Source organism: Leptonotus elevatus, chromosome 13, assembly GCF_054856555.1.
Source record: "Leptonotus elevatus isolate MCC_2025b chromosome 13, RoL_Lele_1.0, whole genome shotgun sequence".
Lineage (NCBI taxonomy): Eukaryota > Metazoa > Chordata > Actinopteri > Syngnathiformes > Syngnathidae > Leptonotus > Leptonotus elevatus.
In genome coordinates this window covers 15,038,190-15,054,211 of record NC_141251.1, presented here as the reverse complement: position 1 = coordinate 15,054,211, position 16,022 = coordinate 15,038,190, and the positions used below count along the sequence as shown (strand labels likewise).

At 39.0% G+C, this 16,022-nt stretch overlaps 2 protein-coding genes across 2 annotated transcripts; both read right to left on the bottom strand.

The window, feature by feature from the left end:
• Positions 1-2,073: 2,073 nt before the first annotated feature.
• gtf2a1l (general transcription factor IIA, 1-like) lies at positions 2,074-6,067 on the bottom strand. Its single transcript, XM_086093501.1, has 9 exons — positions 6,038-6,067; positions 5,588-5,689; positions 5,378-5,501; positions 5,226-5,270; positions 4,732-4,830; positions 3,179-3,717; positions 2,487-2,714; positions 2,259-2,348; positions 2,074-2,181 (listed from the first exon to the last, which is right to left on the bottom strand). Exons 1-9 carry the CDS (start codon positions 6,065-6,067, stop codon positions 2,074-2,076), a joined length of 1,365 nt encoding a protein of 454 aa, XP_085949627.1.
• Positions 6,068-6,849: 782 nt separating this feature from the next.
• On the bottom strand, positions 6,850-14,305 carry ston1 (stonin 1). The gene is made up of 4 exons (XM_086092651.1): positions 14,137-14,305; positions 10,003-11,912; positions 8,816-9,018; positions 6,850-7,990 (listed from the first exon to the last, which is right to left on the bottom strand). The coding sequence occupies exons 2-4, from the start codon at positions 11,864-11,866 to the stop codon at positions 7,925-7,927; spliced, it is 2,133 nt and encodes a 710-aa protein (XP_085948777.1). The 5' UTR covers positions 11,867-11,912; positions 14,137-14,305; the 3' UTR covers positions 6,850-7,924.
• Between the last annotated feature and the right edge of the window lie 1,717 nt (positions 14,306-16,022).

The window sequence follows — 16,022 nt, the reverse complement described above, 5'->3', positions numbered from 1 at the left end:
ATGCAATATATATATTTTTTTTTTTACAAACAGATCGAAAATGTCCTGCAATTGGCTACCAGCATGGGTGTATCCTGACTCTCACTCCAAATCAGCTGAGCCTCAAGAGGACAAGCGGTATAAAAAAAAAAAAAAAAAAAAGTATGTACAGTATTTGTGCTTGTTTACTATAGTACAATATGCTGTATTGTTACACCTACAATGTAATATATCTCAACTATATAATTGAAGAACCTTTAAAGCTGAACACAGCCCCTATGATGATGCTTTTTGACTTCCTAGTTGTTCTAATTGTACATTCCTGTTGGCAACAACAACAAGAAAGAACACTTCATACACTCTAAAAATAGTTGGGTTAAAAATTACTTAAATTGGGTCAAAAAGAGACCCAATGTTTTGGGTTAAATAACGTAAAAATTATGTCGGTTAATTTTTGACCAAATTCAGTTGGGTTATTCAATTACCGCGAACCCAAAAAGTTGGGTCAAATGAATAACCCATAAAACAAGCTATAAAAAAGAATTGGTTGCTTTGTGGATTACTAAATAAATTTGCTTAAAAATTCAAAAAGTTGGGTGGTTCCATTTTTGACCCAATTTGGGTTATTTTTGACCCAACCAGTTGGGGTCACCAACTTCGGTCTTCAAGGGCCCTTATCCTGCTTGTTTTTGTTTACCTCCAACACACCTGACTCAAATAATCAGGATCATTATCAGGCTTCTGCAGACCTTGCTGATGAGCTGATCATTTGAATCAGGTGTGTTGGAGGTGTGAAACAGCTAATATATGCAGGATAGGGGATATCAAGGACCGGAGTTGGTGACCCCTGATCTACAGCAACTGATACGCAACATTTTTGATTGTGAAATATGGAGGGGGGTGTACAGTGCAGAATAAAATGCACAATTCATTGGCAAGCAGCTCTGGTCATTTATTTTTTTATTTTTTTTTACAAGTCTTTAGCCATCGTTACATGTGGCCAAGACTTTACTATGTTGCAAAAAAAAAAATTATACTTCAACAGGTACACTATATATTTATCTTTTCATTTTTTTGGTAACTATTTGTGCTTAAATGTCATCTTAATGTGATAGCATTATTTTATAGAATTATCCAAACTTAATGAATTATCTCACATCTATTAGTTTATTCAATTCGCACTAATGGAACCTTAAGGGATTTGTAGACAGTTTAGAATGTATTCAATCTATCAATAAACCATTTTTGTGGTCATATCTTTTAATACAAGTCTATCATATTGTATGTATGATGTGCCACCAACATGCACTGCAAATCTTTTGTTGGCTAAAAAAAATCAAACGCAAAAGATTGGGAGCCACACAGTCAAGATGGCTGATTTTTTTTTTCCCCCAACCAAAGCTTCTACGAATGAATAGTATTAGCAGACAATTCGAAGAGATGTAGCACTTGACTATTTTATTGATAGAACTCCACAGTATGATACAATAAATTGTCCAAGAGTGACATTCAAAATTAAGCAATCCATTTGGTAATTGTAAAGGCTGACTTTTTTTTTTTTTAACCTAAGGAGCTACTGGATTGGTTCTTCTGTAAAATTGTACTGCAATCAAGTATGCAGAGTAAAAATACAGTCCCAGTTCATTCTTAACAGAAAGCCATCGTGACATTTTAAACCATTTTCAAGGTTTATTCATTGACACGGCATGGTAAATGCATTTGACATAAGGAAAAAAAGGAACTCACACTGGTAACAACACAGGTGTACACTTTAAACCAGAGCACATTTTGTTTGAATACAACATAAATTCATTCATTGTGAAATCAAATGGCATTTACGACCAAACGAAAGTCATTTTCGATGCTGATTCTTTAAATCGCATTGATGACCATTTAAGAAAAAAAAAAATAGCAACACGTGTGTTGTAGTAATCGTTTTTCCCTCCATCATAAGTAGCAGTCTCTTTGATTAACTATTGACAAGTTTGGAGTCTTGTCTCGCTCAAAATCAGCTGGTATAAGCTGCCCTGACCTGCCACAACCCGGACAAGGACGAGCAGGACAGAAACTGGATGGTTAAGTAGCAGCAGTGCACTACCATTCTGCTTCCCCAACAGCTTTCGAGAACACGTAATCCCTGCCGCCATAACACATGACTCCATCTTTCAAATGGAACTTCCAACGATTCTTACTCCGGTGAATCTGAAAACCGACACAAACATTACAATGTTAAGAATCGAAGCTGAGAATTTGGATTTGCTGAATGGCTAATCACTTACTTTGTCATACTGGCAAACAATGACATTCTCAGAATCAAAGAGATCTGGGATATCTTGTTCAAACACATCGTCACCCGAATTTAACGGATCCTATTGAACAGAGTATGAGTTTCAGTTCAACATTTTCAACAACATCTACGTAGTTGCTTAGTTTAAATACACTCATTGGCCACAGGATTAGGTACACCTTAGTACAGGAGGAATGTGTATAAAAATCAAACTAATGACCTCATCTTCCATTTGTTCAAGATCATCAGCCCCATCGCTGTCATTACTAGAGCTGCTGTTCCCGTCACTGCTTATCCCTCCTTCTTGTAGAGCCTTGAGGGCCTCTGCATTGATCATACCCAGGAAGTCGTTCTCCTCCAGCGGCACGTCTTCCTCTTCCAGATCCGAATTGTCTGCTGTACCATCCAGCTGGACGATGTCTGACAGTTCATTGTAGCCCAGGTCCAGCTTGGGGGAAAATGTTATGATGGATTAAAATTATATATATATATATATATATATATATATATATATATATATATATATATATATATATATATATATATATATATATATATATATATATTTAAAAGACAAAGATTTAGATATGAGAGTTCCTTCCTGTGACCCAAAATTACTAAAAACTTGTCACTATGACATTGTATTAAACTAGAGAAATTATAAAATTTTACAAACTTGGTCAGAAAATTATCTACTATCTTGGCCAGCAAATCTTTCCTAACATGCAGAACAAATCAATTATTTTTCACACTAGAAGGCAGAATACGTACTTTCTGTGACATTTTTGCTTCATTCCAAGCTAATGGCAAAGAACACAAACTGCATGAGGAAAAAAAAAAATAAAAAAAAATGGTATGCTTGTTTGATGATCACAACCTAAAATCTGATCTAATCTACCAGATTCATTTTACCCCAAGAATGGATTCCGTCTGGTCGTAAGATTTGGTTTGAGCCAAATTTCTGGCCCTTGCTGCTTTTTCTCGTTCCTCTTCAATGACTTCTTTGAGGATGTCGTCAACATCGCTGCTTTTAAACTGAGCAGCATCCATCAAAACCTCCTCACTGCCGATCTGGAAGTCAAACAAGCGACTGACAGTGGAGCTGTTGGTACTGAGGTCCACGGGCTCTGGATCCGGCTCGCTCGCTTGACCGGTCGGCGCGGATTCCGGCTCTGGAGACGACGACACCTCAATTGGCGAGTACTCGGGCACGGGGTCTTGCTGGCGACGGCTGCTCTCCTGACTGGAGGGTAAAATAGAATCTAGCAGTGACGACGAGTTGACCGGGGTCGACTGTTCCCGAGGAAGCGTTTCACCGGGTTGTAATGAAGCCGGTGCAGGAAGAGGAGGCTCTTTTGGTGCTGTGACCTTCGGCAGAGGTTGGGATAATGTTTGCTGACCTGCTGGGGCCTGAGTGACTACAACAGGAACGTTGACCTTGTAAAGTTGACCTTTGAGTAACAAAAGGAGAGTTTTTTTTAGAAAAGTCAGACTAAACATTAATTCAGGAGAATGAACACAATCTGTTCTGGGTCAATGGCTGACCTCCTATTTGTTTGGTTTTCAAATATGGAATGAAATATGACGAATTTAATCACAATACGTTAACCAAGTTAAGCTACAGATATACTAAAGCCATTTAAAAGCATTACACAATATAAAATTTCATTTAACATGAGGCACAGCCAACAATGACAGCAATTAATTCCACATTGACCTTTTAACATCATCTACCACCACAGAAGCCTAAAAATAAATGTATGCCTGATTATTAAAATTTAAAACAATGTATTCTCACTTTCTACTGTGATGACATGATGGTGGAGAACATATGGAGGGAAGATTACTGCGAGTGTTTGAGACATGCTTCTCCAAATGAACACTTTGTAAAATATGTACAAGTTTACGTTTAATAATTAGATGATTCACTGACGTTTATTATACTGATTAATAAAATGATTACTGTATAGAAAATTGAGGTATGTCAAAGTTCATTCATTTTATTATTTAATGAAATAAATGAACACAAAAAACGAATTAACATGATAATCAATGCAGTATAATTACATCTGATTATTGGATTATTAATTAAGCAGCTTTTTTGTCATTTGCTGCCGCCTGAAATTGACATCATAGAATGACCAATCACGCACGGCTCACCTATTTTACAACTATGATGACATTTTCCGGTCGGACAGCAAGTGACAAAATGGCCGCCCTCTGAGATGGATAAAAATGGGTGATTTTGCAGCTTAATTTTTATTCCATAAACACAATATTCATCAGAATGCAGTTTTTTAACTAGTGGGGCGCACACAAAATATTGTGAAGAAAGTTTTTGGGTCGACTTCCCCTTTAAGCTGAAGTCTCACAAAATGCTTGTTTTTAATGATTATTTAGTGACTTTTGAAGGTATAATTTTCATCAACATTTTGGTTGACCTCTTGGGAAGGGTCATCACATACCAGAAGGTGTTTGGAGAGTGACTCCAGCAGGTATTTGCACAGGGTAAGATAGGCCAGCAGGTAGTGAGAAGGTAGCAATTGTCTCAGAGTTGTTTTGCAATTGAACATTTGGTACAGTTTGCTGGAAATATACACAGAAGGAGATGGCACATTCGCTGTTGGGTCAGAATCTTTGGCAGGCAATAGATACACATGCTAATAGCTAGATGACAACAATTATTGACAATATAGAAATTAATCACAATACTGGAATTATAGGCAGCACAAAAAAAAAAAAAAAAAGACTGTAGTTGCTTAAGATAGCTAGTAGGATTTACTAACCACCACCCAAAAAAAAAAAAGGTAATTCATTAAGCTCCCATACAAACACACAAAAAGTGAATATTTCAAAATGTATTATTTTTTTGTAGAGATTGAATAGTTGATAAAGTTCTTGAATAATAATTGGTTTTTTTCCATTTTTAAATAAATAAATAAATAAAAACCTGCCTGGACAGGGAAAGTTCGAATATTCTGACATGCAGGAATTGTTACTGGAGCTGTAAATCATAAGAAAACAGAGAATAGAATTGAATGACCTACTAAAACTTGAGTTCATCAGATATATTTTAAATGATAACTAATAGTCTTGCCATCTTTGGGCTACCTGGGAGTTCAGCATGATTGCGGCTGTAGTTGGGTGGAAGCTGCAGCACAAAGTTTGGAGCGTCCATGTTGTTCTTCCTGAAGTCGTCCATAGCTTTCGACGTCATCATCTTCGTCTCCCAAAGCTGCACAGCAGACAATGCGGATTTTGTTCCCGCCGTCACTCATTTGTCAAAGACAGCTTGAATCCAACAATGCATTAAAGACATACATGTCGTAAATCCTGCAGGACGCAGTCTTCAAGGCCCTCATCCAAGAACAGCTCCCTCATACTCTCAATCACATCGTCAATGATCGATAAGTAGAGCTTGACCTGCAATCATTTGCCAGAAAAAAATCAGAAATAATCAAGATGGGCTTTGTCACAAGTGAGAGGTCTGAGTCTCAAAACTGACAGAGCGTGAACTCATCAGCCTTCGCACATCAATATAAGTCCACATATTCTTTAGGCCAAAAGAGTTCATTTGGGTTCGATGCAATCATGATAAAACACAACCATCATATATATTCTTGAAGCCCATATATTATAGGCCACGTCATATTTTCGCAGGAGGCCAAACAAGACAAAAATGCAATGGCTGAAAAGCAACCATTGCGATATTAACTTGCATGACAATTCGTTTTTTACAAATACTCCTTTCCAGGAGAAAGCAGCTCTTACCACCACTCCACCACCCGAGTCGGTCAGCATGATTGAAGGCAAATAAATAGCAGCCGCAACACATTTCCATCAGAATTAATATGCTCCACAGTCACTCCCAGGTGATTGTAATCAGCCTCCCAAGAGCAGCGGTGATTGAAACAGAGTTGGCATGAAGAGCCTTTCCTTTTGGTTGTTTGCGTTTACTTGAAATAGCACCTTAGAAGTGGCCTGTATATTATGACGCATATTGAATGGAATCAGAATTTAAGTACTGCTACTGTATGCCTGCGCCATACTTAGAAAATAAAGCGTTATGTAGTTTGTGTCAAAGATGGCTTCTTCATGAGGTGTCAAAACCCACAAAATACAACTTATTCAACATCTTGTTACAGCAGACTTGCCTCAGTTCAACACTTTTTTGTGTTTCACTTTTTGTTTTGTGTCAACTGGATCTTTATGAGTCCCCCACTGAGGGATTATTTTATCTCGGGGAGTCATTCAAGGCTTCGCCAATAGGTCATTGAAGGCGCCGTGGTGCCGCCCGTCACAAACAGCAAACCAGCCAGCTGAAGATTAGCATTTCAGGAAACACTTTGACCTTAAGATATTCATATCATGCGTAGAGTGTGTGCGCGCAAGACGTATCACTTGCAGAGCACACAACCAAGTTCTTTGTGCAGCAAAGGTTGGGTAAAAGATCAGTTTGACTTAACAAGTCCAAAAAGCAGAATCTAGGAGTGTTTTATTATTATTATTATTATTAAATAATGGGAAAGTGTGTGTATGCATGAACAGACTGCGGTTTGAAGAAACAAAATAACCACTATGGATTTATGAGTTTCACAAGTCATACAGGTTTATTTCTCATTTGACTTTGGTAGAACAGGATTTCGGTACCACGTCCTGGTTATCACTTATCAGTCTTAATTGAAGGCCTTTAAGTTCAGCGTGACCAAGCTGAACAATCAAATATAAGCATAAGATTTCATTCAATGAAAACACATTCCTCCAGAATTGAACCTTGACAAAGATTTAAAGGCCCACCGAAGGTAAGCAGCAGAAGGGATGAGATGGATTTAATACAGAAAAAAAATAAAATAAAAACAAAAACATGTATTGGCAGTAAGTTAAATAGTTATGCACAATTTAAGACCATGAGTGTAAATGTTGGGCTTTTGCAGCAGCAGCAGTTGTACACGAAGACATACAAAGATGCACAATTGAAAACACTTTGCCGGTGCCTGCGACACACTTGTTTACACTTGTGTAATCATTTGACAGATTTTAAGACCAATGCAAAAAATGTGTGGTTTTTTTGTCCATGTCAATAAAATACATTTCAGTTCATATTCCCAACAAAACGCTGGTTGTTATTCTGATTCTGTCACTATTCCATGAGGGATGATGTCTAGCATTTGCCATATTATAGTGAATGTTAATTGACTGAACAAAGTGGAATGAATAAGATGCATAGAGCAGGAGTCACATCTTTAAATGATTATTAACATGAACCATAATTAATTCAGGTGTGCAACAAGGGGTGTAATTGTAAACCCGATGGAAATCTACTTATCCCAAAGAGCAAACACTGCTCATTAATAATAATGTCAGCCTGTTCATTTATTTAGGCTGCAAATGAATCTGGGGGGCAGTGCAGATGACAAAAATGCAAGCCTACATACAGTTCTCATACAATTGTTATTTTACTTTTAACAATTACATGTAAAGTGCAAGTGTTTATTATGCATAAAATCTTGGTTGAAGGATAGAACCTTAATGCGCAATAGCGGAAATACCAAGCAATGTGAAATTAGATGAGTATGACACGAAATATTATGCAGAAAGTCCCTTGTCACCCGTCGTCTATAAGTTCATATTTTGAAGAAAAAAAAGGTCATTTGATCATCACTGTGTCAAACAGCTGGATTCCTTCTTTGACTCAGGTTCAATCCATTTCTTCTCCACTTCCACCTGGGGGGGGGGGGGGGGGGGGGGAGAACACAATTAGGTGTGATTGCAATTGGACCCTCTGAGCAATTCATTTTCCAAAAGTAATGCATCTTATTTTTATAGCCCATTTTATACACATGCTTTACATGTTTATACATTAAACATTTAAAAGCATTTAAGAACAAAGGACTTAAGACATCTAAAAGGAACAGCAGAGAAAAAAAGTCAGCTTACTAAAATGATTAAAAGAGCATACAGTGAAAACAAAACATGCTTTACATGTTTATACATTAAACATTTAAAGCATTTAAGAACAAAGGACTTAAGACATCTAAAAGGAACAGCAGAGAAAAAAAAGGCAGCTTACTAAAATGATTAAAAGTGCATACAGTGAAAACAAAATAATTTAAAAAATGCTTTAAAAGGAGCTCAAAACTAAGCATGAGGAAAAAAAGTTTCCTTTTGAACCTGGACTTAATACAAAAATTCACACATGGGGCCCAACTTCACTTTTGTTGCCAGATTATTAGATTTGTGTGCAGCATAACATCTAAATGCTGCATCACTTTGTTTACTTTGAACTCTGGGCTCCACTATTTCTACCGAGTCTTCAGATCTCCGCGCCGTACTGGTTTATATTCAATTAGCATGTCTTGAATGTATTCAGGTTCTCTCTATTATTCATTGAAGGGCGGAGTTAAAAAAGTTGAAAATAGTTAAAAAGATAAAATAGAGAATGTGCAAAAACAAAGGGTTGTGGTCTAAACCTTGATTTATGAATTGACAGTTGCATCTGAAAACTTTTGTCCATATGGTTCACACTGCGCTGCTATTAAAACATCTTACCTGACAATGATAGCGTGTCCAACATGTCACATGTTTCTGTGGCTGGATGTCATTGACCGTGCCCAGTGACTTGACTGTAGTCTGTGACACTACGGCGCCCATAATCTCACATTCCATTGTGATGAAAGGATACCAGTCACTTGGGATTTCTTGATCAGATCCCAGCTCAAGTTTGCAGGAGAATGAATGAGGATGGTCGATTGCTGCAACGGAACAAACAGAAGTTAACGTTTGAGTAGAGTCACTCGCAACCTTGCACAAGAAACAAAGATTAGGACAAACAGAGCAAAGGGTCTGCAATGACTGAGCTGCAGACACCAGTCGTGGGCCATGAATCATTTGGTAAAGGATCATAAAGAAAGAATAAACCCTTTTGATTCATTTTCATGAATAAATCACTTTTTTTTTTCAATAAATCAGCCAACACATTAACAAAAAATAATTAGCACTTCTGAATTAAAGAAGAAGTCAACCTTCAACATTGCTTTACAATAATAATGTTATATGTGACCTCACTAGTCTAAACATGACATTCTGATTAATATTACATTTGTGGAATATGAGTTATGCAGCAAAATCCAGCCATTTTTATCCAATCTGGATTTTGCTGTTTCACTCATATGCCACTAACTCAATATTAACCAAAATACCGTATTTAGGGTTGTGGGGCTGCATAGACCATATTATTGTCAAAATAAATTTGGGGGGTTGACTTCCCCTTTTATTTGCATGAATTATTTAATTGAATGTAAAAAATGAATGTATGTTGACGATTATTATTGATGTTCATCTATTAGGACATGTAGGTTAAGGTAATGACTTCTCACAATAATCACTAAAAACTATTTAACAAGGGAGAAAACAGATGTGAATATGCAACACTTTATAAATCTCCGCAAGTAATGATCCCATGTAAAATATTCCTAGTAAATCACAATGTCCCATCACTTCTGAGCTATTATTAGAACAGGCCTTTGCCCAGGGGCTACTCATGTGGTCCCAGGGGCCTACCCGGTACCCCCGGATAAACCATGTTGGTGACTCCTGCGCTGTCTGAATTGAAATGACCATTATTAATGTTATAAGAATGCCCCCCCCCCCCCTCCAAAAAAAACAAAAGAAAAAAACATTGGAAACATGGGTGAAGCATCTTCTCACAACTATGCATTTTATGGTATATGCGTTACCCGTGTTCTTTGCCGGGAGCCTGTCAATCTTCCAGATGATAGCCGAATAGACATTCTCGTACTTGACGCTGCCGACTGTCACCTGCATGACAGGCTGAGACTGCAGTGCAGTGCTGAAGGAGCCCAAGCAGGCATTTCTGTTCATTCGGGCCTTTAGTGACCTCTGGCGCAACAAGGCCGCCGTTTGTGTCACTTTGACCCAGTCACCCGGCACCGGCACTCGCACCTCTACATTCTCACACAGTGGATACGTGTCCAATACCCCCCTGGTGGAGAGGGATGTTCCTGACATATTTAGAAAGGCCTGTAACTCAACATAGGCGCCTTGAACTGTGACCACGGATTTTATAGAGAAAGGAATTTCTGTGCAACCCAAAACCATCGTCTTGTACCGCATGAGCTCCACCCTACAAGCATCAGGGGGGCAGAACTTTATCAGTCTGGACATCTGAAAGTCCATCTCATTTACGCACTTGTGGAAGTGGCAGTCCTTGATCTCCATCCACAGTTCACTGCCATCTTCAGATCCATAGTTAGCATTTGAACGCAACAGGCCGAGGTCGTTTAGGGCAAGGAAGCAATCGCCGACTCCATTCAGGAAAGCGAGACAGTGAATTTGAGTGACGGCAGTCCGCTCCATGACTCCTCCAAACTTATCTTGTTGTACCCAGATGTGGTCAGTGATCTGCAACGAGAGCTCCTGCTCCTCGTAATTCCGCCTGGGCTGAGGGAGCATAGACAGCTTAAAGATTTCCTCTTCCATGGAGACCACCAGGTCTTCCATATCTTTGTGTACAGTGGAGCCAAACTTAAGCAGTTGTTCCACTTCCGCTTCATGATTCACTTCCAGCTTGGGGTGGTAACGTTTCTTTTCAATGTAGGTGAAATGTTCGACTTTCACGGTGAGGACTTTGCAGGGCTCGCTGTAACTTTCTATCTTGAGGTCCGAGAGCCGACACTGTGGCAGGAGCTGGAACTCTTTGAATGGCTTCTCAAGCCCTTTCTCATAGTACATCTGCAGCACGCCCCCTGGCAACAATCGAAGGTAGATCGGTCCCCATTGTCTTGAGGACATGCGATTCTTTTTTTCTGGAATCCTGAGCATCACAGGCCAACCGTCCCTCCTGTGGCTACGAAACAGCCCCCGGGGGACAAACTCAGAAGGAACCTCGCTTATCACTTCACATTTCGAACTAAGTCGCCGCTCATCTGCCTTGTGTCTTTCTACCTCTCCGTTCTTGTCCGATTCTGCTCGGAGGCCTTCGATTTTGTTGCAAACCAAAGACAAAGTGTTCTGGAGGTGATCACGTGGAGGCTCACTGCCATCTTTGGTCCGTATAAAAAAACGTGGTAGACTGTTGTCAGATTCAGAGTCTGATGAGGAACTGTCCGCATCAATGCTGTGTCCAGAGTTGTCCCAGAAAGGGTTAAAGTGTCCAGAGTTCCCTTGGAAAGTAGGGAAAGGGTTTGGTCCATCTGAGCTTAGACTTAAGTTTTCTTGTGCAGGAGAGGGAACAGAAGTGGGAGATGTGCTGGTGAAGCTCTGGAAGAAGTTGCTTTCCTCCCTGGAGTTGGCGCGAAATGGAGACGTGACTCTTGAAACGCCACTCAAGGGGGTGCGAAGGGGCGTGTTACCCGAAACACATGACCCTTCACTGACACTTGATTGGCTTTGAGGAGATTCCAGGGAGCTGTTGAAGTTCCAGGAAGTGTCTCTGATAGGAGGAAGCACTAATTTGAGACCATTGGGGCGTGGTAGCGCCGCTTTGATACACCCTGGTGACTGCAGGGGCTTCTGTGGAGACGAAAGTGGTGTGTTGTCATCTTCAAATGTAACCCAGTTGGAGTGATTAGTGGAACACATGGCTGAAGGCACTTCAAAATAAAAGCTCCTGCAGAGAAATTCTTATCTGCAAGAAAAGAAATTTATAGGAAAGAATTAGAAAATCATGTAAGACATCAAATGGATAACATGAAAGATCTTGAACAGATTTACATGTCAAGACAAGTACATGAACTGAAATGAAATCCATTTTGCACGTGACAAATGATGTCAAATGACATCAAAGGAATTTTGCGACATTAACCAAGTCAAGTCTGGAGTTCTCTCAGTACCGTACTGTAATATTTGCATGAAGAGGACAAGTGATGCCTGTCCATTCTCAGGTTGCCTTGGTAACCTTACTGTTAAAATAAAATCAAGTCAAAGAGATGTTGTCTGTTGTCCTTCATCTTGTATTTTGATGTTCATATTTCCAGATGGGTGCTCCACTATAAATGACATCTTGGAACGATTAATACACAATTTAATTTGCCAAATAAAACTTTGGGAAAACTACATAGGAATGAACATGGATAATAAACCTGTTGATTCCAGATTACATTCCCTATATGTACTATATCAAATTTTGACAGCACTATGTATGCAGCGATGTAAGGATGGACAGTGTGCAAATGAATTCAGCTACAAACAAACCAGGAAGTCAAAAGATAAATAAAGCCTTTTCCATGAGGTCACGTCATAAAATCCTCTACATCTCAATGTTTTTCCAAGCAGAACTTCTGCTAACTAAGCAGAACTGAAACAAGAAGCTGCGGAATCTTTTGAGAACAAAAGAATAAATTCCATACATTCCTTTGGGACAAACAGCCATGCACACAGGAAATGGCAATGCACTCTCATTTGTCTGAGCATACAACAAATATTGCCGAAATACAAGATCAACTTGGAAAAACACACCCACAATGTGATTAACCCATTGTAAATACAGCTACATATCAAATGAAAAATATTTCTGAGTCAAATCAGCCAAACAAGCTTGAACATATAACAGACAGATTGAGTCAAATGGGTTGCAAAAGGCACCAATCTGTTTTTTTAAATGAGGCCACCCCATTTTTGACATCAGAGTCATCAAAGCTGCTTTAAAAAAAATAAGTAGGAGCATCATGTGCTGATGGGTGAGCAATTCCAACATGCCCAATCATGTGGCGAGCTAAACCGTGCCCTTAAAAATACGATGAGCTCAAATAAATGTAATAGTAATTCCATGGTGAAAACAAGCCAAAAAAGGTTAGAAAAGAACAAGCCAATTGGACTTGCATTTGATGGATGTTGATGTGACCACAATCACTGTTATCAAGTGCAGAGCTGAAAATGTGATGACCCATTTCCAGAGGCAAAGTGTCGACTCATCAGTCAGCGAGCAGAAGAGAAACTGCTGCTCAGCACACACTGGAAACACAACGTGCAACAAGCATCACTAGTTAGCTGTTATTAACTTTCATTCCATGGTTCATAGCTCTTTTCCTCCCTAATAAAACAAATAGTGGAAAATTAACACATACGACGAGAATGGGAGCAGCAGTCCTCTTTTTGCTTTGCACTAACGTTAAACGTTTAGAATTTTGTTCACCTGCACAATGTGTTGAGATTAAATACAGGACCTGTATAAAAGCAATTCTGCTTTCAAATGGTACACAAATACAGTAACAATGCTGTTTTGGTTGACACAGTCAGAAGAACAAAAACAAAGTTACATTTTAGAAAGTTTAGTTGACTATCAGTTTTCTGATAAATTGTACTTCAACGTTGGCATTCTAAAATGATGAATGACGAACGACCCCTGTAATTAGATTATGCAGGTGTACCTATTGTTGTGACCGCATAGTTAGTGTGTACTGTTTACGTTGCAGAGGGACTGAAGGTTGGCAATGTTGTGCTCTCCACAGTGGACAGATGTACAGTAAATGTCTAAACAGACGTGAAAACACAGGACAATCTCTCCATCTCTACACTTCCCCTCCTTGGTCAATCCAAGCCGAGCTTCCAGCCGCTGACACCCACCACACCGCCGCCCGGGATTCCGTCTCGCGAACACGCAGGCCCCTCTCCTGGTTTACGCCATTGTTTTGATTTAGTGAACTTTACTGCGTATAGAGTCACACTCTTTACACCCGTTTTAACATCAGAAGTCATTCACTGATACACTGCATAGCTATGACTGACACTGTTGTCAGTGACAACTATCAGTGAAAAAACATTAGCCCAACTTCTACAAAATAGGGACTTTTGGAACGTCGGACAAACTATCACAACTCCACTGAAATAAGACACAAATGGTCCAAACTTACCAATTCAGAGAGATAGTTCACTCGTTGAGGTCATCACTTGAGTTTAACGGACGCTGACGTCGTCCGGTCGCTTCTCTTCAAAATGGCAGAGTGAATCCCGGGAGTGTTTAGTGTTAACTCTCCACGACTGTCCTCCGACAGGGCACTGCAGGAAGGAACGGTGTGGAACACAGCCGTGGTGCGTTCAGGAATATGGGAAAGAACATACTTCAACTTCTCTTCATAGTTAGGCCGTTACGACTGGACTGGATTTAACTGAATTGAATCGAAAATAACTGTATAATCGCATATTGCAAAGACCTCATTATAATATTAACAAATTGATGAATAACAGCTAGTTTTGAATTCAGAAGTCAAGTAAAATAGTTTGTTCAGCTATTATTGCATTCATTTTATAAAGGTGACACCTTGCAATTTTGGTACAGATCTTCACAAGAAACATGAACTTTACTAAACGTATTTGCTTGCCTTGAGTTTGTGCCTACAGTGACTTTAAAGACGTATTAAAGTACTTATAAAAAACAGAAAGCTACTAGTAGTCGCTGATCGTGTAGTAGTAGTAGTAGTACTGTTTGCCCAGGCTGCTATGATAACTTCCAACTGCAAAACCGAACATGTAAAGTGGTATAATTCATTCATTCATTCATTCATTCATTAATGGATGGACAACAACAAGAGAGTTGAGACATTATGCGCTCATTAATCAAAGACTGGGCTAGCATTCCCTTTTGGAAACGGTTGCATTGTTGCATCAGTTGGCTGTGCAAAAGAACTTGAAAGAAGATCAACCACCTTTGATTTGTTAGTCACATCGATTTGGAACATGAGAGGAAATTGGAAGTACCCACAGAAAACCCACAGAAGCACAGGGAGAATATGCAAACGCCACACAGGAAGTCCGGAGCTGAGACTCGAACATACAACCTCAAAATTGTGAGGCATGACCTGATACCCAATTGTCTCCATGCTGCTCTCCCTTCCAGGTTTTGGGAAAAAAACTGAAGACTACTTTCTGGTAGGAGTATGACAATATATCAATATCGCGATAAATCATGATACTTTGTCTCCCGATAGATTATCGATACGCCTACTCAAGTATCGCAATATTTGTAGTTAATATTATACAATCACTATAACAGCTCCATTGTTCATTACTTATTGAGCAATTACTTGGCAGGCCGCTAGGGGGAGCGCCTCATAAGAGTGGCGGGGAAATGTATGGAAGTCTTCAGGCGAAGAAGACTCATGAGTTTACTTTTACTTGTGTAAGACACTTATCTGTCCAGCAACTGACTCAGTTTTGCATACGTAACATTTTAAAAGTTAAAAGTGGTCTCTGTTAAGAAGACATTTGTTTAAAAAAATACACTTAAGTACTCACTGTGAAGAAGACACCAGTTTTAATATTTTGTTTCAGTGATGGTAAAAAAAGAAACAATTTTCTCATTGAAAAAACATTAATTTATGTCTTGAGTAGTTTTATCATAGATTATCGTGGATTTATTACCTGACCAATATATCAATAACGCGGTATCGCCATATCATGAGATAATCGTTATCGTAAACCTTGTATCGCATATCGTATCGTATAGTGAGGTACCCAGAAGTTCCCACTCCTACTTTCTTGTACAAAGTAAAGCTTGAAAAGTAAATGTTTAAAATGGCTAAAATTCACATGCTAAAATATAGTTGAAATTCACATAAAAATGAAAGATGCTGGAAGAACTAATTGTATATTGTTCCGCTTTCATTTCCTTGTACTTTAGGTTGAAGTGCATGGAGAGTGTTAACTATAAAATGAAACACATAGCTCACACTTACACATTAAATTGCCAAACTCAGTCAAATTAGTGAATTTTGAAGCAGCATTTACATCTCAAGAGCAC

Coding starts and splice junctions, on each gene's coding strand:
- gtf2a1l (XM_086093501.1), bottom strand. CDS start 6,067: ATGCTGACCGACTCGGGTGGTGGAGTGGTG. Junction 4,831..5,225: donor GAATATTCGAACTTTCCCTG/TCCAGGCAGGTT, acceptor CAAATGTTCAAT/TGCAAAACAACTCTGAGACA. Junction 2,715..3,178: donor AGACGGAATCCATTCTTGGG/GTAAAATGAATC, acceptor TTTTCCCCCAAG/CTGGACCTGGGCTACAATGA.
- ston1 (XM_086092651.1), bottom strand. CDS start 11,866: ATGTGTTCCACTAATCACTCCAACTGGGTTACATTTGAAGATGACAAC. Junction 9,019..10,002: donor GCTCCCGGCAAAGAACACGG/GTAACGCATATA, acceptor GTTCCGTTGCAG/CAATCGACCATCCTCATTCA. Junction 7,991..8,815: donor GGACACGCTATCATTGTCAG/GTAAGATGTTTT, acceptor CCCCCCCCCCAG/GTGGAAGTGGAGAAGAAATG.